This window comes from Astatotilapia calliptera, chromosome 8, assembly GCF_900246225.1.
Source record: "Astatotilapia calliptera chromosome 8, fAstCal1.2, whole genome shotgun sequence".
Taxonomy (NCBI): Eukaryota; Metazoa; Chordata; class Actinopteri; order Cichliformes; family Cichlidae; genus Astatotilapia; species Astatotilapia calliptera.
In genome coordinates, this window is record NC_039309.1 from 17,540,800 (window position 1) to 17,562,854 (window position 22,055).

Sequence of the window (22,055 nt, forward strand, 5' to 3'; positions counted from 1 at the left end):
TTGTGTAGACTTTTATATAGTCTGAGTACTTGAATCAGATCACCTTGACACCTTTAGTGTGTTGACTGTCCAAGACTGCAAGACGGTGGCCTCCAGCTGAGTGATTTATTCTGCAAATGACACAAACAGCCTCCCACCAAACTAAAATAGGCCTTGCTAGGGGATAAAGGACCCCACATACTTTTATCAGGAGCTGAACCACCACCTTTAAACCTCTGATAAGCTGCAGCCTCACAGCCCAAGTTAATGACACAAGTTTAAATGGTTTCACAGAGAAACTCCTCTGTCTCGCTGGTGCTAGCTGTTTTACCAGCTTATAATTTTTGTAGTTCCCAGTGCTTGCAAATAAATAACAACAAGGAAGCCGTTTCACATTCTCACACTCTTCTCAGTTGTAGTTTATTTTCTTATTTAGTGACAGCTGAAAAGTCAAACACTTCGCTTTAGCTCTCAAAGGACAAAATGATCAGAAACAGCAGCAAACAGTCGTGATGACGCTCACCGACACACACTGCAGGCCTTTGGTCACACACTTCTTCCTGGTAACAACAGGACACATCTGACTAAACTGACTTTCAGGTTAAGAAAACAAAATTATTTTTTTCCCTTTGCTTACAAAACTCAAAGGATGCTGTGAAAAATTAACACTGAATAAAAATGTAACTGACAACACGGTAACACGTGCTTGGATGTACTCGCCTGAAAGTCATTTTGGCCTGAATTTCCCTTTTGGAAGGTGGACCCGGATCTGTGGGGTAACAGAAGCCAGCAGGATGAACCTAGTTCTGAATGTTTCATGACTAACAACAGCCGTTTAAATAGGAGGATTTCTGACGACAACTGCAGAAAGAAATGGTCTCTCTCCAACACGAGATAAACACTGACGACACGGAGCGTCTACACTATTCAGTCTGTCCCTCTGCAGCTGCCCGATTCTGTGGGGAATGTCAGTAATGATGTGTTTCAATAAATTATTCTGACTGCTACCTACTGTCTTCATTTTATTTAATATACTTAAATGCAAAAAACACAAAAACTGAAGTTCCCCAGAAATTAATGTATTGAATTATCAGACCATTTAATGTTTGTTTTTTTTAATGTATTTCATTGGTTATTTGCTGTTCTTTTTATTTTATTATTAATATTGGCCTTTTAGGACTTCCACAGCCCAACACGTAACTACATAAAAGTAAACTAGAACAGCCCTCAGAGAGCAGAGACGCTTTATTTTTTTGCAGTTTTAAAAAAAGCGACGGAGATGTGGATTAAAATCTGTTTCTTTGCTGATGGGAAGAAAAATGTTTAACCAAATAAAGATTACTTTACACTGGAAGACCTGTAGACATTCCAATTTTTCTGCCATTTATTGAAGGAAAAGTGTTGCACACCTTTTTCAAATAATCAGGGCTGAAAAAGGTGTTTTCAGATAACATGGAGCACAATTGGTACTTCGAAAAACAGACTGACAAGACCTGAAGTTATCACAAGTCACAATGAGAAGTTCTCAATGTGAGTAAAATACAAGAACGCTGTGCTCTCCGAGGGCCGATGACTTTAACACTGATAAGCAGCAGCTACTGAATGAATCATGCTTCTTATTTCGCACCGGCTGAACTGATGTTTCACCGCCTCCAAGAAAAACCTGGTTCGGACCTAAAACAGAGGCGCGAGAACGAGAGTGAAGCAGCTGGTTTAAATATTAGCAATTTACAACATGCGATGCAAGTTTAAGTCTAACAAACGTTCGTTTCACAGTGTCCGATTTCGCTCCTTTCATAAAAAAAGGTCACTTTTGCAGCTGTGTAAGTGCTTTAAAATTTGATGTCTTGCAGTTGGAACAAAAAGTCAAATCCGAGGGTTTTTTATTCTCTTTTTTTGGGGGGGGGGGGGGCAGAATTCATCTTGGAGATTTAAAGCAACTCAGCAGCAGTTCAGCCAGCATAGGGCAAAAAGTTGAACCACACAACAACGGAGCCGTTTGATACAGACAGCTGTGTGTTTGCAGTAGTGTTACACAACAGAAATGACACTGCAGAATGGTTTGTTTGGTGGATGTTTAAGGTGCAACGTGACCTCTGATAATAACTTCAGAGCTCTGATGGGGTTTGTTTTTTTTTTTAAATGTCCATTAAACCGCAGATGAGATGCTGAAACCTGACCTCAACTAAAAAGCATAATTTAATATCCTACTGAGAGAAGAAGATGAAGAAGAAACCTGTAACGGAATAAGTTGAAAAACGCCAACAGCAGCTATGCCGTGGCAAGTTGGAGACTTGCTGTGAGTCAACTAAACCCTCTTATCTGTGACATTATGTCATGGAGACAGACTTGTGATGCTGTCCTCTCCACTGAGACTCCAACTACCTCCTAGGAGCAGGTTTTCACAAGCAGAGAGGACAGTTGTGATGTCTTGTTTAAAAATCTTACACCCTTAAAGAACAAAAATGATGATTAAAATAATTGTATATAACAGTTCAACACAAAAACAGTTTGCAGTTTGGCGTTGTCAGTCCAGGCAGTGCTGACGGGGGTGTTTTTTTGTATTTGTTTGTTTTGCCGGTCCAATAGTTTTTCTTTCTTGCTTTTTTTTGACTGGATGATTTGAGAGATGATGTTTCTGTTAAACAGCACACCTCTGAAATCACAGACCACCACCGTGCCCTGACCCCGCGGTGGACCTGAAGGAAGGAGGCTGGGTGGTCTTATTCATTATTTTTCGTGTGTTTGTTCTTGATTCCCTCGTCCCAGGCTGCGTGCTCAGTCTAATTCTATGGGGCTGTCCTCTGGAGGTTCTTCAGTTCCGTCATCCTCCTCACCCGAACCCATCAGGCTGTTCAGCAGATTGCCTGCAAGGTGCAAAACAGCAATCATCATTCTTTCGAAGGCTGCTGCAAAGCCAACTGAGGTGAAATAGGGCTGTGCGATATATCGGGATATGAGATTTTGGTCATAAGACATCTATCGTCCCGATAACGATATAAATCACAGAAATGTAACATTTTCTGTAAATTCTGTGAATCGCAGGCAGCTCGACTTGTGTAAAGTGTTTCCAGCTGGGTGTCGTGTAGCTGGAGTCGAGTGTTTTAACTGATGCATCAAACTATACATTTTTAGACATAAGTTGTAACAGCCGCCGTTTCTTTGAGAGTATTTATTACACGGCGTGCTGCGGGAAAAAGCCTGTTCTAACGTTTGAGTCTAACATTTATTTTTTAGCACCTGACGGCTTTTTGCTTCTCATCCGTAAGTACTCTGCATACTTTTACGTGACTCAGTTTATTTTGAAAAGTCTCAACAGAATCTTGAGCTTTATTGTGAAAGGTTTATGTGGAAACAAGCAGACACGCAATGGTTTTACTGTCATTGTTGCTAACAACAACGCATAAAAACAGGCGCTTGTCCCTCCGTAGTGTGGTTATATTAAACATAAGAGAAAGAGAGAACTTTAAGAAATTAATATAGCCGCTACAGTGACCATCAAAACGATGAAAAAAATATTGCCGTAAACAGTTTATTTTGCGACACCACGAAACAAACTATAGCGTAAAATGAAACGATAGGTGTTTTTATAACATCATCCGATATATATCGTTATATCGAACAGCCCTAAGGTGAAATATATCTTTATTTTACTGACAAGGAACACAAAAAACAACTGCAGGAAAACATTTAAACTTTAATAATTTAAAAGATTTGGATTAAACATTTCCAGCGGTAAGCTGAGCCATCCATCACGGTCTCCATTTCTGCTCTTTCGTATTTGGCCACAAGCCTCCTTCTGTCAGAGCATCTGCCACCTTATTAGTCTCCTACTTCAAATTCCAACAGAGACGTAAAAAAGAGAAATAGAAATCTCAAATAGAAACGGATAAGGTTAATATCCAGCTTTTTAAACTGTTTTGGTGGTCTGGTGACACAAAGTGTTTATGTCCATGTGGCCACTGAAACTACAGTGATGATATTCCCCTCATTTTTTTTTTTTTTAAACATACAAGTTCCTGGGGGTTAAAACCAGGTCAGACAGCCTACATTCTACATGGGTAAGAGTCACGACTACAAACAGTTCCTTTAATTAAGCTGCCTGTTATTTTACATCTTGTCTAATAGCTTTTGAAGCACCTTCATAAATGATGCAGACGCTTCAGGTAGTTTCTTGGTAGCATCACATTCAAAAGTAGCTGGTGATGAAAAACATCGCTATCAGATTTTCTCTTCATCTTGCTGGTAAGTCTATTAACGTGTGTGTGTATATACACATCAGTTGTGTTTGCCAACTCACCTAGTAGTCCGCCATACGATGGGGACTGTTTGGGTGGAACGCCAAAGAAAAGCTGTCCTATTCTGTCGAGATACTGAGGAGTCACAAAAATGTCAAGAGAGAGAGGAAGAGAGGATTACACCTGAGTAGAGTCTGTGTTTACAGGCAGTTTAACCCCATGATGCGACTTCAATGACAGACTTTCTCCAACATCTTTAACCAAATGAATTCAAAGGTTAAGTTAGCCTAGTGCACATGGCGTAGTCATTTGTTACATACATTCTGGGCAAAGACAAACAGTAGAAGCTGCAGCTCAACACTCACCTCATTATACATGGGATCCCTCTTCAGGGAAGGCTGATATTGCTCACATAACACTGTGAAAACTGTTAATTTACCCCTAAAGAAAACAAACAAAAAGCATCTAAATGATGAAAACAATTCACTGATATTTTTAAGCTTACTTCTGTCAGGCATGATAAGCAAACTCAACAATCCCAACATCTGTCCTCACCCGTCCACTGCCAGCAGCAGAAACCAGATAAAGTTTAGTAGAGGCTGCACGAAAGGAGGGCCCCTCTCTATGGACGGGTGTTTCTCTGTGTACGTGCTGAACACCACGGAAGCGCTGTTTTTGTTCTTTAAGCAGAGGAACCTGGAGGGTTTGAGAGTTGAGAGAAGAAAGGGAGAGTTATGGAGATGGCATGATAATAAAGGTAAATGATGCTCAAAGCCTCTTTGAAGAAATGGCTGACAGACTAAAAATAGATGCAGCTGCTGGTCGACATGTTGGAGATGGATGCGTCAGTACCATTTTCTCCATTTCTACCGCTTCTGAACACCGACACTATACTCAATACTCCTGAGGGGTAAACTGCAAACCAAGCTCCACACAGCTAGGCTTTTTTGCATTTAGCTGGTTCAACAAAACCTAAATCCCCCGTTTATAACAGGAATCACTAGCACTGTCATCAAATTTCTCTGTTAAGGTGGAATTTCTGTTTCAGACTCTGCGCTTGGTCACTCACATAAAAATGCATGTCATGTGACTCTTCTGCACAAAAGGATTCCTATGAGTGCCACCTACTCCAATCAGAAACATTAGAAAACCACAGATGAATTGCCCTCTAACCTAATAACTGGTTGTGTTATCTTTGGCTGCAAGACCTGCAATCAAGCATTTGTCATAACTGCCTGTTTAGTGTCATGCCCAACATCTCAATCAGATTTTAGTCTGAACTTTGACTAGGACACTCCAAAACCGTGACTTATTGAGTTATTTATTCATTTATGTTTAATCATTCAGAGATGGGATGCATAAGTGTACTTGAGCTTCAAGTCATGAACTGATGGTCGAACATTCTCCTTCAGGAGAAAGCAGAATTCATGGTGCCATCAGTTACAGCAAGTCATGCAGGCGCCAAAGCAGCTCCAGACCATCACACTACCACCACCATGCGTGACTGTTGGTATGAACTTTTTATGAAATGCTGTCTTAGTTTTACCACAGAATATTTCCCAAAAGTCTTGGGGATCATCAAGATGTTTGTTTTTTTTTGAAAATGTGAGACTTTGTGTTGTATTTGGCCTCCTTGGAGCTCTCTCTGATGTCTTGATCAAACAGATCTGGGGTTTAGCTAATGAAATCAAACTCAGCTTTCCAAAAAACAAAACAAAACAAAAAAAAAACCCCACTGTTAAATTTAGCTCGATGACCTGGATGACTGAGAACCTTCACAGACTTAAATTTAGCTCCCTCCCCGTTTCCTAATTTTGCATCTGAGAATGTGACAAGGTGACAGTTCACTTACTGTAGGACGGCCTGCGCCACAAACATGTCAACCTCACTGCAGAAGCCTCGTGATGCTGAATACTCCACCAACATGTGTGCACAGCCCTCCCCGTCAGAGGAATGCAGGAAGTGATAACGAGACTCACTGTAGTTTTGCTCTGACGATTTAAAAGAAAAATACAACAACATCTTAATTTCCAAGATGGCAACATCAGGACAGTAATGATGTAGCAAGCAAAACAAAACAACGTTACCAGGAAAGACACCAAACAGGATGTCATTATACACAGAAGATGTCATGCGAGCATAATTAGTCAAGACGGACTGATACAAGGAGCAAATGCCCCGTGTTTCTAGAATAAGGACACACTCTGACCTTGTGATATGACACTATGTTTTAACACATACAAAGCTATTGAATTTTAAACCCAGTTTCAAAAAAGTTGAAACACTGTGTATAATATAAATAAAAACAAAATGCAGGGATTTCATAAACCCACAAACTCCTTTTATTTAAAATAGAATAGCCATTGTTTGAAATGAAAAAAAAATGCACCATTGTTTTAAAAGATTAGTTCATTTTGAATTTGATGGCAGTTAAAATGTCTCAAAGGTGTTTTAAAGACATTGGATGTTGCACCCTTTTCAACAAAAATGTTGGAAAGGGTGCAACAAAAGGCTGGAAATGCAAGTGGCACAAAAAGAAACAGTGAGAGGAATATTTTCTAAACTAACTGGAAAGCGGTCAGTAACATGATTGGGTTTTAAAAAGGGCATCTTAGAGAAGCAGAGTAAAGTATGTAAAGATTGGCAGAGTTTCACCAATCTGCAAAAAACAGTCTACAACTTGTGTAACAATGTCAAAATAATGTTCTTAAGTGTAAAGCTGTGAACACTTTGAATATCTCATCTATCTGTACAGATTTTAGAGCAACATATGCTCCCATCTGGATGTCTTTTACATCGAAGGCCTTGCATATCTCAGTGAGACAATGCCAAACTGCAGCTACTACTACTACAACAGCATGGCTCCTTACTAGAAGAAGATGTAGGTGGTGAACTGTCCTGCCTGCAGTACATTACACTCTCACCAACTGAAAACATTTAGTGCTTCATGAAGCAAAACTTCAGCAACAGTCAGGACTATAAAGCAGCTGGAATCTCTATAAGACAAGAATGGGACCCTTTTGCTAACATTCTCCCAAGAGTCAAAGAACTGCTCTCCTCAGCTCGAGGAGACTTGTTGGAGATGTGTTGCTGCCGTCAAATTCAAAATGAGCTAATATTTTTCTTAAAATAGTTCTTCTCAGTTTAAACACTTGATATGTTTTCTATGTTCTATTGTAAATAACATATGTACTTGTGTGATTTGTGAATCATTGCATTCTGATTTTATTTACATTTCACACAGAGCCCCAATTTTTTTGGAATAGGGTGTTGTGTGTCTTCTCTGAGTAGTCTAGACATCATACACACCCACAATTAAATCTAGTGTGTATGTGCATCGAAACATTTTGTATGTTTTTTATTGATCAAGCCAATCAGCCATTGACAAAGTGTGCAATCTGGCATTAATTATTACTTTGCAGTCATGGGTTCACTGTTACTAATCAATATATCTCACAGACTATCAGTAAACCGATGGTGTCTACTGATATCTTAATACGTACATTTAAAAACCTTCTACTCTCTGCGCTACATAATCAACATGATCAACTTTTACCTTTCCACAAAGTGACAGCAAGCAGCTGGTGTAGTTTTGGATGACCCAACTTGCCAGACCCTCCTGTGGACCATTTCAAGGCTCTGGAAACAAATGCTACTCTCTCTGGAGAGTTCTGGTCCATCTGGCTGAACAGGTTAGCCAGACATTCTTAAAAAAATAAATAAATAAATCAGAGAAATATAAATGAAATGCCCTGTTGTGCAGACTTCTTTGACTATCATGAGGATTTATTGCTACATCATTTGCGATCAGTTATACACACAGATAGAGAAGTGAGATTTAGCTGATCAATTATTTATTATATGAAGCACAAATCCACAGTTCAGCTATTGCAGCAGTTAATGATCAGGATATGTTTGATAAGCTGCACATATTCTATATGTGATTTTAGTTTGGTAATATTTATTTCAATAGAAAAAATGTATTTACCACTATTTACAAGAAGTCTTGTAGATGAACTTTAAAACACAAAGTCTTGCACCCACCTAATATTTCATCTTCAACTTTTGTCTCAGATTTCTCCAAAACCTCCAGCACCAGCATGGACAGATCTGCTGCGCTGTTTTGCTGCAAACCAAAACACAGCAAGTGTAATTTTTTTTTTTTTTTTTTTTTTTTAAATCTACACCGTCAGGAACTGTCTGGAACTTGGGTTAATGATCTACTATAAAATATTATAATTACACAAAACAAGTCAATTATTACAGCCAAAATTATTTGCTTTCTAACAAACTCAGTGCTGCATGTACCTGGTTGTAGCTGAAGAAGAGCAATGCTCCGTTATACATCAGCTCCCTGGCCTCCGCATGTTTCCCCTGTGACATGTACCTGATGCAAGACAGAGTATCAGTATTACACAAGAGATGACACTATCCGTTTCCAAGGCACACTAGCTCAGTCCTGCTTCCCTTCTTTTTCACAGCAGGTATCAATGAAGGAAAACAATATTTTAGACTCCCTTTATTTCCAGGTGTTAACACTTCAATCATGAAAACCAGTGAATGAGCAGGCCAACACTCACCCACTGTGAGAGAAAGAACGTTTTCAAATTGGATTCAAATAGGTTTATAGAACCTTTTTTTTTTTTTAATTAAAAGCTGGTGATACGGAGCTAAGCAGTATTGCACCTTGACTAATAATGTTATTGCACTAAATAGAGCTCAGATTTCATAGTGTTGGAGCAGGGAGTTAAGACTGAGCTTTTATGACAAAAACTGGAACACTCAACAAACGCTTAGGCTTATTCAGGTCTCTAAATGGACAGGCTGTGAATGAAGACACGTTTGCTAGCGTTAACACGTCCAGCCATCTCGGTCCAGACCGCGACAGTGCAGAATGTTGCTAACTGGCTAACTCAGCCGGACATCTTCAACTAACAAGTTTTTGCAACCTCAGCAGTTACTAAAATAGTTAGCCGCTAGATTCGGTTATGTACGAATAAAGAGACTTTCAAGTTACACATAAAAGCAGAATATCTGTGGTAGGCATTGTCCGGGTAGCTAACTACACTTCAGCCATCAAAAGCAAACACATAGCTGGCTAACTAGCATTAGTTAGCAGTCCCGTTTTGAGACTAGATGGAAAACGCGACCGTCCAAACAAACACAAGGATCACGAAGAGTGGGTGGGCCCGCTGTGAAAGCAGACCAATCACAGACAGTCAGGTGTAGAAGCAAGGTTGACAGCAGAATGATCTGGAACAGGCAGGCCTCGAAGCCAAACGGCAATTATAACCGAATGAACAAGCGTAAAAACGAAGTCTCACCTAAAAAATAAAGTCCTGTACATCTGATGTGCTTCATAATAATCCCCCTTTTCTACGCTGGCTCGCAGTTTTCCTTCCACCCTCTGTACGCCTCCACGGTTTCTGGCACTGGAGCACCTCAGAGACTCCTGCTCCGACATCGTTGCTCCTCCGTAGCAGCAGCAGCACACCCAGCGACCGTTGACAGGGTGAACCCGGAAAGCTTTAAACTTAATGGACCCTCGTCGCTTGCCGTAGCTGGTGTATCGCAGTAGGTGTAAATATTATGGAAGCATGAAAACTTTTGAAACCTTTTTGTAACCAGCAGAGGATGCTTGAGGCAACACGGTAACGAGGTTAATTGTAGGGAAAATAAAAATAAAAACATTATTTTAAAAAAAGAGATTCACCGTTTTTTTTTTTTGCATATATTATTAAATGCCTGGATAGTAAGTAACATATTTGCATCCCGATGCCGGACTTTAATTGATTAATTACTGTTAATTACTATAACAGATTGAGTTATTTAGATTTGGAGAAAAACTTGAAAACGGGATTTATAGTGAAGAATAAATAAATCATAGTTTTGTAGAGTGGCAGAGATGCTCAATATGTGTCCCATCTCTCTGCCAGCTCTCTGATATGTGTTATGCTTACAGACTGTACTGTTACTGTTCTTCTAGTGTCTGTAGAAAGTTATATGAGAAACATTACTAATCAGGAAAGATCAGAGAGAAAGACTTAACAGATAGAACATTTCTATAGATATTTGCTGTAATTACAACAACAGGAGGATCATTTCATATTTCCGAACAGCTTAAGTTACTTGTATCTGTCACTCAACTTTTTTAACAGTCAAAAACGCGTCTTAATACACTTGAATCTGGAATAAATCTGGAACCTGAAAATAGACGAGGTGTAGGGGTCCAGGTGCCTCTCAGACCATGTAAACTACAAAATACTTAAACATTTTATGGGCTTTAATCCTATGTCCTTATATCCTATTACAACTTTTTCTTGTTGTGGTTTTGAGTCTATAGCAATATATTAGTATTAATGGGATTTATTTAGCCAGATGACATTTGGCATACTTGGTGACTCTGACTGTAGTTTTTGGGAGTGAAAGTATAAGAGCACATAGTGTATTGAATATTTGATGTAACTAACTCTGCTTCACTATTCTTATATTCATTATCATCATTTTAGCTACATTATCAAGAGAAGTCTGTGGAAAATTTTACTTATCAAAGCTAGGTAACCACAGTTGACTGACAGCCATACATTTGAAAAATTTAAGTAATTGTTGTTTCATGAGTATATTTAAGAGTACATTTATTTGTTATCATATTATCATGTTATCATATTTAGGCGTACAATTATTTGTTATCTATCTATAAGTGACAGACAAGTTAGTTCTTTAAAATTTTTATATATTTTTGTAGGTTTTGTAGTTTTTTCCCCCACTTAAATTATGGAAGAAGAATGAACAACAGAAGTAAATTTGATAAAATATTCATTTCTAAAATGCTAATTCTCCAAACAGTGACTTTTATGCATCACAGGTAGACAAATTATCATCTACAGCTACAGCTAAATATTTGGGCCACATAATCAGCAATTAGTACTTTGCTGAGAAAAGTAAACAGTAAACATTTAAGCATTTAGTAGCTGTAAACAGCCGTCTGGAGAACACAAAGTGATGAAAAATTGATGGATTAATCTAATTAAGAATATAAAAATTGATATGAAATATATTTTTAAACAATCTAGGGTATGTTGGAAACTATAATACATACCACTGTCCACTACTGAACAGTGGCAAACACCTCCACCTCCACCATCTTTCCAACTTGTTGCACATAATGCCCTTTCTTCTTCTCTTCTCTCTCTACATATATCCCAGTCTTTTAGCCAGTGCAGAGGTCATATCAGCCAGCAGCACCTCCCTCATGTGGTCTTCTCTTCTCTGTAGCTCGTGGACAAAATGCCCCTTCAGCTCCATTACCTCCATCACACGCTCCACCAGCTGCCTGCGTGTAACACTTCTTTCCTCTGCAGGGCGGTCGGGACTGTTATCCACCAGCTCAGGCCTCTGGCCACACAGTGCCACAGCCCTTTTCAGATTTCCAGCATCTGCATCAAGCAGCTGATCTAAAGTGTTCCTTCGACCCAGACGGTCTGCACGAGTGAGCACTGGGATAATGTACCTCTTGACTTCCACACCGAACAGTTCCATTGTGGCTTGGACTGCTTGGGCAGCATCCTGCTCAGCCCCCTTGGTGAAGCCTGGAGCACGCATCACCAGTAGAAAGGCATGTGGTCCGGGACTGGCGAGCTGGACACTCCTCAGAACTTCCAGTGCTCTCTCTTTGTTCCCTAGTGACGTCCCCAAAAGATCTGGGGTCTGAATTACTATAAGTTCTCTACCATCTATAAAGTCCCTTTGCACAGTACTCTCCTTTAGAGGAACCCTTTTGGTGCTTCTCTCACTGTTGTTCATTAAAGTATCTGCTAAGGAAGTCCGTCCTCCACCAGGAAGCCCCAGGAGGACCAGCCTGAGACCTGGTTTCTTGGGAATGCTGCCACCAGAGGGATCAAGCATTTGGTTCAGTAAGCTGCTAATGACTTGATCATTCTGTGAGTTCAAAGACCCGTCTCTGGATGAATCTACAGAGATAATACAATATTATTTTAGAATAAAAAAAAAAGCCTTATGGGGTAAAGCTGTGATTCTAAATCAAAAAGAGCTCAATCTGATGATCTAAAATTTCTTTTTTTTTTTCATTTTCTCAGTTGGGAAATTTATAAGAAGAGCCTTAAGAACTTGTGTGGAATAACAATATTTGCTGCCGAAAACAATACAATACATGCCAAAGATGGTGATTCAGGAAAAGAGGGCACATCGCTGCCTCACTTACATACAGTCAGTGACATAAGAATGAATTTTGTGTCACATCAGTGAACGCTTTAGGCCAGTTTGAGAGATAGTGTAAGACCATTTGTCTGAAACCCGAGGCTGAGCTGAAAGTGGATCTTGTGCTCAGGATAATGATCCTGAACAGATTTGCAAGTACAACAAGAAATATATCTCAGAAAAATGAATCACTCCATAATCCTTATAATGCAAAATGGGCATTATAAGGACGCAAGAACCTGAAATATCCTGAAACTGAAGGAGTTTTGAATGAGAGTTCTTAAACATACCAGAAAACCTCTCATAAGGTTGATTCTGTAAAACCACTAGCTTCTGAGACCATTGATCGTTTTGTGAGACAAATCCCATAAAAGCACAAAAACAAACTACAAAAAATGAACAAATACATATTGATATATAGAGTATGTAGCTAAATATAGCTAATAAAAAAGACAACAAACTGACTGTTGATGGCTTTGATGACAGCAGCGATCCACTTGAACCTTGAGGAAAATGCTGAGGAAGCAAGCAGACAGAAATTTACATTAGTGTTGTAATTACTCGCATGTATCACAGAAACAGCTGTGATGCCTTCACATTTTAAACTGCTGTCACATGTCTCCTTGCACTGCTGGGTCACGTCCTCTGATAGCCACTCAGATTCTAAACGTTTTCTTTTACGCTCTCTCCGAAAAAGCCTATTTGCAACACGCAGTGAAGAGAAAACAAAATCCAACAAAGATACGAGAAATACTTACTGGCTAAAAAGCGCCAAATCCGAGACAGCCACTTAAACAAGGTCTGGATTACTGAGACACGAGACATGGAGTGGAAAAAGTCAGCTCCTGTTTAACAGATTTTGTTTTAAATGGTAAAATGGGGGATGTGCTTTATACCTCGGAGGGTTCCCACAAGCCGACTTATCCACCCCCAAAGAGCTGACAGACCTGAAGGGAAAGGAAATAATCAGTGTGCATGAATTAACTCAGTTTCATTTTGCTGGTTTTGTCCTGAAACTTGGAAGTCAAAGTGAAGTATTAGCTTAGATAAACTCACCAGTTAAAGAACAAAAGAGACGAATCGGCCATCGAATCAGAGCTGGGAGAGCTGCAGGGAAGTGTGGCTAGAATGAGTATCGCAGAGTGTGATAATAATAGTGTGATAATAATTTTCTATAATGAACATGGATTTATTCATATGCCATAACTGAAGGATCCATACTGCCCTCTTTTATTTGTCTCTTTTGGATTTACTATGATCAAACTCTACATTCAATCAGCTGATACAGGACAAAAGACACTGTAGACATGAGCAAGAGATGAATAGTGACTAATAATGAAATGCTGAGTGGTGTATGAACACACAGAGAGAAAACAGCTGATTAAAGACGAAACACTCATTGAATCATGGGAAGTCTGCAGCATCCTAAGCATATTGCTGCATAACTAAGAGATGATTCAGTGTATCTTTTGTCCTGTCTCCCTCTCTGAGCCTGGTTCTGATGGAGGTTGCTTCCTGTTAAAAGGGAGTTTTTCCTCCCCGATGTTGCCAAATGCTCGCTCATAAGGGGTTGTTCTGATTGTTGAGGTTTTCTCTATTATTGTCAGAAAATGCCTGAGATTACTGTTGTGATTTGGTGATATATAAATAAAACTGAGTTGAGTTGAATTTAACTGAATTGAATTAAATTGAACAGGGCCTGATTATTTATGATCTTCATGCCAAGAGAAGGATTTTAAATTTGATTATGCATTTAACTGGCAGCCAGTAAAGAGAAGCCAGTATAGGAGAAATACGCTCTCTCTTTCTAGTCTCTGTCCCATTTTGAATCATTTAAGTGTTCAGATGACAGGTTATTGATTCGGTTTAAAGATTTAGACTAGTGTGTCGTATGTTTGCGGTATGTTACTCGCAATTACCCCCTCCACCCCCCTTATCTCCTGTCTTTCGATAACTTGGCCCTCACACCCTGTCAGGTCTGGCATGACAACCACTCAGATAATAATGTGAGATCTAAAATAAAAGATATAAAAAATAAATAAATAAAAGAAAACAGCTAACAAGAGGAGCCTATAGACTGTCTACAGCAGCAGTCCCCAACCCCCGGGCCTCGGACCGGTACCGGTCCGTGAGTCCTTTGGTACCGAGTTGAGGCAGGAGAAGTTTAAAAGAAAAAGAAATGGAAAAAAAGACTAGTAAGATTTAAAAACATCTGTTTACTACCTGAAAATAGTTCCCTATTACAGATTCATTATTTATTTTCTAGAATCAGTAAAAGTCATTAAAAAGAACACGTGTGGGTGTTGCTGTGTGACTGACTCTGTGAGAACCTGTAGAGAAGATACCCCACCACGGTAAAAAGTCCCATCTGGACACTGTTGGTGTTCATCCACCAGCCTATCAAGGAGAAGGCAGGGAGGCAAACATGACATTAGCGGTGCAGAGCTGTTCACAACTTAGCATCAGTTTAGCCTTTCACCCACATTTAGAAAAAAAAATAGAAATGAAATCCCCTGAAGGATCCCAAGAAAGCTGTGTCTCATGGTTTTTGATTGTTTACACTTATTTTTAAGACTTAACTTGGCTGTAAAGACAGCAAACTACAATGCCTGAACTCAACACTTTACATGTAACATACATTTTGCAGAAATAAAGATGCATCAGAATATGATACTAAAAAAAGACCAATAAATTTTAAAAAAAAGTCAATATCATATTTTTTGTGTGTAAATTTTTATTTTTTTATGTATATTTTGCCTACCTGCATCCTCAGGGGTGTCTTTCTCACACTGACACTCCATGTCTCAGCAGATGGGAACGCTGTAGTTGGTGTGAAGGTAAGAAGAACAGGCAGCACCACTTCTGCTCAGAGCTAACACAGGTTAAACAAACTGCTTGAAAAACGCTGCAATGTTTATGTAATTTTCCTCTAAGTGTTCAGTTATAACAATAAAAACTCATCTGATATAAAAGGAAAGGGTTCTGATTAATAGGTGTCTAGACTACAAGACAGAGCTGAAAAACCAAACAACATAATGTTGTTACCGGTAAGTCCTTTTTGAGCTTTATCGACAGCAAAATGCTCATGAACAGCTTTTACCTGATGTGTAGCCAGATAATCGCCCTCCAAGTGACATCAGCTTTGAGACTGTCAGTACAACTCACATGGGGTTTAAACTCTAATTTCTTCTTCCTGCTTTTGCGCAAGTATTAGCCTGCGCAGGCCTGCCCTCCTCAGGAACAGTACTTCCTTTTTGTTATGCAGCAAAACAAATCAATGACGAGGCCCAGGAATGCTGATCATGCAGTTTGACCTGGGACACACCTTTTTTTGTGCAACATGAACTAGAAATGCAGCTTACGGTGAACTAACCTGCGTGATTATGTAAATAAAAGGAATCAGGTGAGTAGTATAAAACAGTTTATTAATGCAAATGCAACGCCATCAAGTGTCACCACTAGTTACAGTATTTATAAGATCAGTGTATTCCAATGCTTCTAGACTTCTTTATCATTTCAAACACCACTGGAGTGAGTGCTTGATCACAACAGAATGACAGTTTTTTTAAAACATTCAAACAGTATTTATACATAATGGGGCTGTCACGCTATTCTTATCTAATCAAGCCCAACGGGAAAACACAGCGTCTGGTCCATGTGAGGGCCGTGTAGCGAGTTTAAAACAAGCACAGGAACCATACATGATGACTGCTCAAACAGATTCAAAAATTAACCAGAACTTTGTGCAAAGCTGTTGTGGATTAAGACTGGTGTAGACTCCTCATGAGCCTAAACGGGCAATCAAAGCATCTATCAGCTCCTGCTTCTTGGTCCCAGTGGTTCGAACCCCAAATTGCTTACAGGCGTCCTTTAGAACGGGCACGGTCAGCTTTGCCAGAGTGCCGTTCTGCACGTGGGCCTTCAACTCATCTTCTGTCAGCTCTACTTTGGGCTTCTTCTCAGCTCCACCTCCAGTATCAGCTGCGAGTTCATGGAGTAAAAGAATAATCAGATTTATCAAATCACAGAATTCCCGAACTACTGAATGATGCAAGTTATTAATAAGTCAATCTGACTACCTGGAAACATTTTGCTTGGGATGTAATTCACAACACATACTAGCACATAACTTTACGTAGTTTCACTGATGGTTCATGCTCTGACCTGTTTTGCGTTTGGCAGCTGGCTTGCTCTCTGGATTGTAGTAGGCAGGGTAGACCAGATCTTTGAACTCCTGGACCAGAGGACCCAGACGCTGGTCTATTTGGTCAACCTTTGGCACTGAGGAAGAGAAAGAGCGCGATGAGCAGAATTACTCTAGCAGCCACAAAAGGAAACTGGGATCTGTGTTTAGGTCTGCATCTTACTGATGAGATCCTCAATTTCCTCTGGAGCCATCATATCCAGAGCCAAGGCCTCCAGGTTCCTAAAATGCTGCTGGATGACTGGGTTCTCAAAACCTTCACTCCTGCATGACATTACAGAGTGTGAAAATAATATTAGTGGTTACGCAAAAAACAAAAAAAGGAAATGCATGACTCTGCTATAAACCAGAGTACTTCTTGTTGTTAGTTTTATGAAATTTGATATAACTCCTCAGTTTTCCCTGTTAAAAAAAAAAAAAAAAAGGGCTCTAGAGTTACCTGTATTTGAACCTGAGTTTGGAGACAATCTCTTTCATCTTGTCCACCTGTGTTTGTGAGGCCGAGGGAAACTGCGGAGGGTCCAGAGTCCGCAAATCATCGGCAAACGGCAGGTAGATGACGTTAAAACCTGGTAAAGTCATGAGCAGACAAGACGCGTCACACTGCAGTTAATTACACACAACTAAGTTCAAATGTTTAAGTAATATTTATGTATTTGCGAGTTCTCTGTATTACTGTAAAATTTAGTTATTTTTGCTAAAAGCTGTAAAGACTCTGAAGTTGCACTTAAAGAAGCTAAAATAATTAAATGTAATTAGCCATCTTGACCCCAGCACCACATTACCTGGTGGTGTAATCTGTACTTTCCCCTCGCCGAGCTCCTCATTCTGAGGCAATAGGGCAACAAACCGAGGTGGATAGTTTCTGCGGGAGATGAAACGGCACAGAGCGAACACGTTCCTCTCGCTGCACTTCTTCAGCAAGGCGGAGAACAGACATGAACTGCCTTGAGTAAAAATAAATAAATAAATAAATAAAAATCACAGGATATCTGATTCAGTATCAATGAGATCCACATTTACTATGACTGAACAGACAATTTTTATAGCTGCTTACAATTTAATTAAAGCTTTTACTTTAAACCCATCATCAATTCTATTTTATTTTATCAAATAACTCAGCTTTAACTCAGCGTTCTTGGAACAAAGGCTACGTTCACACTGCAGGTCTTAATGCTCAATTCCGATTTTTTGATCAAATCCGATTTTTTTGTCTGCTCGTTCACACTACAAATAAAATGCGACAGCAAACGCGCTCTAGTGTGAACGCTCAAAGCGGCCCGCATGCGCAAAAGAAGCTGTCACACACAACGAGCTCTGTTTAGACCCAGAGCAACAGTATTGTTTGACTGATGGCCCTTAATATAAAGACTTCGGACTTCGTTTCCCAATTTTTGCTTTAAGTTATTTTGTTATTTACATAATAATGTAAATAACCTAATAATGATCCTTATTGCTGTTTAAGAGAGGAGCGGTGCTTCAAATGATAGCTGCAGATTTCTGTCAGAATCTGCAGATTACAGTACAAATAAAATGTTCACATTCTCTTCCCAACAGTTTCACTAACATCTACACTGGATGGCCAGGAAGCGTTCGCGATGTCTTCTCTGGCGCTGATAATTGGCTTCAGTCTTGTGTCGGTGACGTAAAAGGCGGATTTAATGCGACTTGACCGTTCAAACAGCAGTCGCTTTCTAAAACATCGGATATGTATCGGATTCAGTACCACATACGAAAGTGACCCAGATCGGATTTGAAAATATCGGATTTGCGCCGTTCACACTGTCATAGCATGATCGGATATGGGTCGCATAGGGTCAAAAAAATCGGATTTGATGCGCTTTCGCCTGCAGTGTGAACGTAGCCAAAGAGTCTTTGCATGCAGGGTGTAGATGAGTGAAACTTAAGTTAAGTTGACTATGACCTTTATTTGAAAAAATATTTAGAAATATCCAGAGTCAACACTGTGGTGGTTTTATTCTTCCTTCCTAGAATTAAATCAGACTGCACACACAGTTCTACCTTTCACCTCATCCTCCTCAGGATAGAGGAAGACAGCAGGCCGGATATGGTGAAGCAGTTTGAGCTTTTCCATCGGTTTGAATCCAATCAGAAACAATCCAGGGTCATCAAACTTCTTAATGGCATCCACCTCGTCCCTCTCCATCACAATCTCTTTACCACCATAATACTACACAACACACACAGATAAAGTGGAGTTTTCATGTGTAAGTTAAATCTTAAAAAAATAAAAATAAAAAGCACTCAAATAATGGAATAAACATAGCACTGCTTTCGATTGGGATCACGAGATTTTCATTACCTGGGCTTTCTTTATCTCACTGGGCAGCAGCAGACTGCCAGTTTGGGTGTGGAAGGTTCGAGTTTTGCTGCGGACTGGCTCGTTGGTTTCCCTGTAAAGTTTGATGGAACCTGGTTTGCGAGCTGCCACAGCAGTTGCATAAATTCCCACGGCTACATTTATGCCCTCCCCGAGGCACAGGTTTAACCTAAAGACAGCAGAAAGAATAGATAGTGTAAAGAACAGCCAAGAGGAAAAGGTAAATAAATACGCTATGGAGACAAAGAAAGCCATTGCTTGCCTTGCCAAGGTTCTTTTCTTCAGCTCTTTGGCCCGCACCCGTTTCTGGAGGTCCTCCAGCTTGTCAGAAGGCTGCAGCTGCAGCCCCATCTCACTCTCATCCTCTGGTGGACTTACAATGTCACAAAAGAAGAGCGAGATGTTGAAGCCCCCCGGTTTCATCAGGTGCATTAAATCAATAACGACGCCTAAAAGAAGAAGGTCGAGGGAAGACAGCCCACATACACAATTACCAATGATAACAAATCATCACACTTCAGTAAAATAATGTGAACTTGCAGAATTAGCAGAAGATAGAAACCCGAAAGGCTGGTAAAGTTAATCAATTATAAAAGCAGAGCGGCAGTGATAAAATTTACAGTTAAAAGGGCTTGCGTGAATAGCTTCTTTTAGACCCACCAGTCTCCTTGAGATCACTGGCCTTGGTGCGAGCCTGTCGATCTTTCACGCTGTCGCCTCCGTGTGGTTCATCCCTGCACGTGAAAATCATAAGCCGCTTGTGGGAGAGGCGGAGCTTGATGTCACTGTAGAGGTTGGCACAGCACCACAGAGCATCTCCTAATGATGTCTCTCCACTGCCTATGGTCTCTGCCGCCAGCTTGGCACCTTTTTCCCCCCGCAGAGCATCCACCTCCTGGACTCGCTTTGCACCTGTCCAAAGCAAGAGACAGACAAGGGTATAAGAAAGATATGTTCAGCAGTTTACAAACTACTGAGGAAGTATGAGCCAATATTGACTGCAGCTTTGCTCTGCTCTTTTGAAGTTTTGGTCTGAAATAAAGAAAAAAAAAAGAGGAAAAAGAACTGCAGATAAGAAGATTGCCTACATTTGTGTTTGAAACAAAACAATAACAAAATAAAGTGTAATTATGTGTTTGTTTCAAAGAGCTGCATCTTACCAGGCTCATTGAGATCATGGTACACATAGACATGCTTAAATGAGTTTCTGGGGTTCTTGCTCTGCTCTGTGCCGTAGAAAACCAGAGCCACCAGGTCCCTGTCGCTACTGATGATCTTACTGGTGTACACAGTGCGCACAACCTACAAGAGCAGCGCACAAACCATCATTGTTACAAGGTTGCTATACGAAGCAGAGCGAAATAACTACTATAAAATTAAAACTAGCAAAAGAAAAAGATAACCAGCCATCTCACCTGCATGGTCATATCAAAGTTGGAGGGTTCCCCGTCTTCCCCTTTGATGAACATCTCCTTGGAGGCATCAACCAAGAACACCAAGCTGTCTCTCCCTGTAATTTTGTAGTCTCCTATTGAAGATGGAGACCTGGTTTATTCTGTTGTCACTTCAGTATCACTTTTTGTATCAATGCTACATGCCAACATTTTACTTGTGCTGAAGTAGATTTTAATAACTAAAATGTGATAATAAAATGTGATAACAGCAAAAGTATCATTTAAGAAATCCTGAGCCACCCCTCAATTCTTGACTTTTTGCCAGGTGCAGCATTTATTGAAACATGTGCAAAGATACAAGGAAATACAGTATATAAAGCAAGTATTCTCACAAAGGTCAGTTTATACTATTTTACAAACTTGAAAGTCAATATTTGGTATGCCAACTTTTATTCATCAACACAACCCTAACTCTCTAAGGTAAGTTTCTTGTCATTTCATTAAGTAGTCTTTAGGAGTAGTTCTCCAGGCTTCTTGAAGAACATTCAAACTTCCTGACTGTGACAGGAAGATGGCGCATTTGCTCGGCTTGACTTCTACCTGCCTACGTTGTATTATATTTTATGCTCTTATATCAGCCCTGACGTTTAATATATGGAGCTATGCCGCTGTGATTTACGACCGTTCTTCCATATTGATGATGCCTCACCTAACTCTGCAGCTGAACTTTTATTGTTAGTTGCCTTTCTACACCTGAATGATTTATAAGTCAGTGTTAAGTGAATTAAGAATTAAAAGCATTCCTCTGAAAATTGCCAGGTTCAAGAACTGGAGTTAATAAAGGGGGGAAAGCAGCCAATGTTTAAAGAAAAACTTTGAAAGACCTTCATAAAACCTGGAAAGCTATTACACAAAACACAACAAAGTGGGGCTCTTAGGAAGCTAAATATAAACAAATAAGTGGTGGCTCAAGACTTTTGCACAGCGGTGTAAATAAGCGTTGAGTAGCGGTTTTTCCTTTTACCCCCTGACTGCTCCCCTTCTTCTTGCTCTCCCTCCTCATCCTCGTTTTGGTAGTAGGCGTTCCACTCTGCCATTGGTGCTGCCTTCAGTCCCGTCTCAGGATTTACTGTGAAAACCAGGGATAAAAGACTGCCGCATTTACAACACTAGATTCAAACAAAGTATCAATGGCAGAAGGCTTTTCTGTGGCGTATTTAAAAAGTGCATCCTATGTACTCCTACAAATAAACATATGGTGCAACTTTCACCAGGTAATAATTATTATGCACACGACAAGGCATTTCAAAACAGTCTCGTTAACGCATTACTAATGTTTAATTAACTATGTTTTTAACTTTAGCTAGCAAATGTTAGCTAGCTTAGCTTGTAATTAGCCACTTTTCGTGCCATTTCCATTTAGGAGCCAACTATGTAACAATGTTATGGGTCTAATGAGGCACGAAAATTGATAGCCTAAACTTACAACATAAATGAAATACATACACAGTTTTCGTCAGAGAATTCCGTCACTTACCGTGTGCTTCTCCTTTCTGCACACAAGTCCAGGCTAGTTTTAATCACTGGCGCGTTCAGATACGTGAACAAGCACAGTTCAAACGCCTACTGGATGTCTTATCGTCTATTGGCAGTTTATCTGCCAATCTAAGGTATTGGCCAAT

The 22,055-nt window shown here is 39.9% G+C and overlaps 3 protein-coding genes across 8 annotated transcripts; all 3 read right to left on the reverse strand.

Moving 5' to 3' along the window:
• Window positions 1–367: 367 nt before the first annotated feature.
• get4 (guided entry of tail-anchored proteins factor 4) lies at window positions 368–9,786 on the reverse strand. Of its 4 annotated transcripts, none has more exons than XM_026177164.1 (9): window positions 9,542–9,785; window positions 8,526–8,604; window positions 8,262–8,343; window positions 7,774–7,923; window positions 6,070–6,208; window positions 4,773–4,913; window positions 4,583–4,658; window positions 4,280–4,352; window positions 368–2,846 (listed from the first exon to the last, which is right to left on the reverse strand). In XM_026177164.1, exons 1-9 carry the CDS (start codon window positions 9,679–9,681, stop codon window positions 2,758–2,760), a joined length of 969 nt encoding a protein of 322 aa, XP_026032949.1. In that variant the 5' UTR covers window positions 9,682–9,785; the 3' UTR covers window positions 368–2,757. The 4 variants fall into 4 exon arrangements, with proteins under 4 accessions (XP_026032949.1, XP_026032952.1, XP_026032951.1 ...); XM_026177167.1 differs by lacking the exon at window positions 368–2,846 and adding an exon at window positions 3,657–3,809; XM_026177166.1 differs by lacking the exon at window positions 368–2,846 and adding an exon at window positions 3,657–3,812.
• Window positions 9,787–11,016: 1,230 nt separating this feature from the next.
• On the reverse strand, window positions 11,017–15,788 carry LOC113027590 (GTPase IMAP family member 7-like). Of its 2 annotated transcripts, none has more exons than XM_026177175.1 (8): window positions 15,535–15,788; window positions 15,196–15,254; window positions 14,754–14,831; window positions 13,491–13,541; window positions 13,331–13,381; window positions 13,193–13,243; window positions 12,900–12,950; window positions 11,017–12,187 (listed from the first exon to the last, which is right to left on the reverse strand). In XM_026177175.1, exons 2-8 carry the CDS (start codon window positions 15,233–15,235, stop codon window positions 11,409–11,411), a joined length of 1,101 nt encoding a protein of 366 aa, XP_026032960.1. In that variant the 5' UTR covers window positions 15,236–15,254; window positions 15,535–15,788; the 3' UTR covers window positions 11,017–11,408. The 2 variants fall into 2 exon arrangements, with proteins under 2 accessions (XP_026032960.1, XP_026032959.1); XM_026177174.1 differs by having other exon boundaries at window positions 15,196–15,306.
• Window positions 15,789–15,840: 52 nt separating this feature from the next.
• Window positions 15,841–21,986, reverse strand: xrcc6 (X-ray repair complementing defective repair in Chinese hamster cells 6). Of its 2 annotated transcripts, none has more exons than XM_026177171.1 (13): window positions 21,911–21,986; window positions 21,398–21,502; window positions 20,395–20,507; window positions 20,140–20,281; window positions 19,640–19,891; window positions 19,242–19,428; window positions 18,962–19,148; window positions 18,661–18,829; window positions 17,424–17,585; window positions 17,078–17,207; window positions 16,802–16,902; window positions 16,599–16,715; window positions 15,841–16,415 (listed from the first exon to the last, which is right to left on the reverse strand). In XM_026177171.1, the coding sequence occupies exons 2-13, from the start codon at window positions 21,468–21,470 to the stop codon at window positions 16,216–16,218; spliced, it is 1,833 nt and encodes a 610-aa protein (XP_026032956.1). In that variant the 5' UTR covers window positions 21,471–21,502; window positions 21,911–21,986; the 3' UTR covers window positions 15,841–16,215. The 2 variants fall into 2 exon arrangements, with proteins under 2 accessions (XP_026032956.1, XP_026032957.1); XM_026177172.1 differs by having other exon boundaries at window positions 21,880–21,941.
• Between the last annotated feature and the right edge of the window lie 69 nt (window positions 21,987–22,055).

Excerpts from the sequence above, each read along its gene's own strand:
- get4 (XM_026177164.1), bottom strand. The coding sequence starts at position 9,681 with ATGTCGGAGCAGGAGTCTCTGAGGTGCTCCAGTGCCAGAAACCGTGGA. Across the intron at positions 7,924-8,261 it reads AGTTGAAGATGAAATATTAG|AATGTCTGGCTAACCTGTTC; the intron begins GTGGGTGCAAGA and ends TATTTTTTTAAG. Across the intron at positions 2,847-4,279 it reads ATCGTATGGCGGACTACTAG|GCAATCTGCTGAACAGCCTG; the intron begins GTGAGTTGGCAA and ends TGCACCTTGCAG.
- LOC113027590 (XM_026177175.1), bottom strand. The coding sequence starts at position 15,235 with ATGGAGTGTCAGTGTGAGAAAGACACCCCTGAGGATGCAG. Across the intron at positions 14,832-15,195 it reads AGACACCCCTGAGGATGCAG|GCTGGTGGATGAACACCAAC; the intron begins GTAGGCAAAATA and ends TCTCCTTGATAG. Across the intron at positions 13,244-13,330 it reads GCTTGTGGGAACCCTCCGAG|TAATCCAGACCTTGTTTAAG; the intron begins GTATAAAGCACA and ends CTCGTGTCTCAG.
- xrcc6 (XM_026177171.1), bottom strand. The coding sequence starts at position 21,470 with ATGGCAGAGTGGAACGCCTACTACCAAAACGAGGATGAGGAGGGAGAG. Across the intron at positions 20,508-21,397 it reads AGAAGGGGAGCAGTCAGGGG|GAGACTACAAAATTACAGGG; the intron begins GTAAAAGGAAAA and ends CATCTTCAATAG. Across the intron at positions 18,830-18,961 it reads GTGAGATAAAGAAAGCCCAG|TATTATGGTGGTAAAGAGAT; the intron begins GTAATGAAAATC and ends TGTGTTGTGTAG.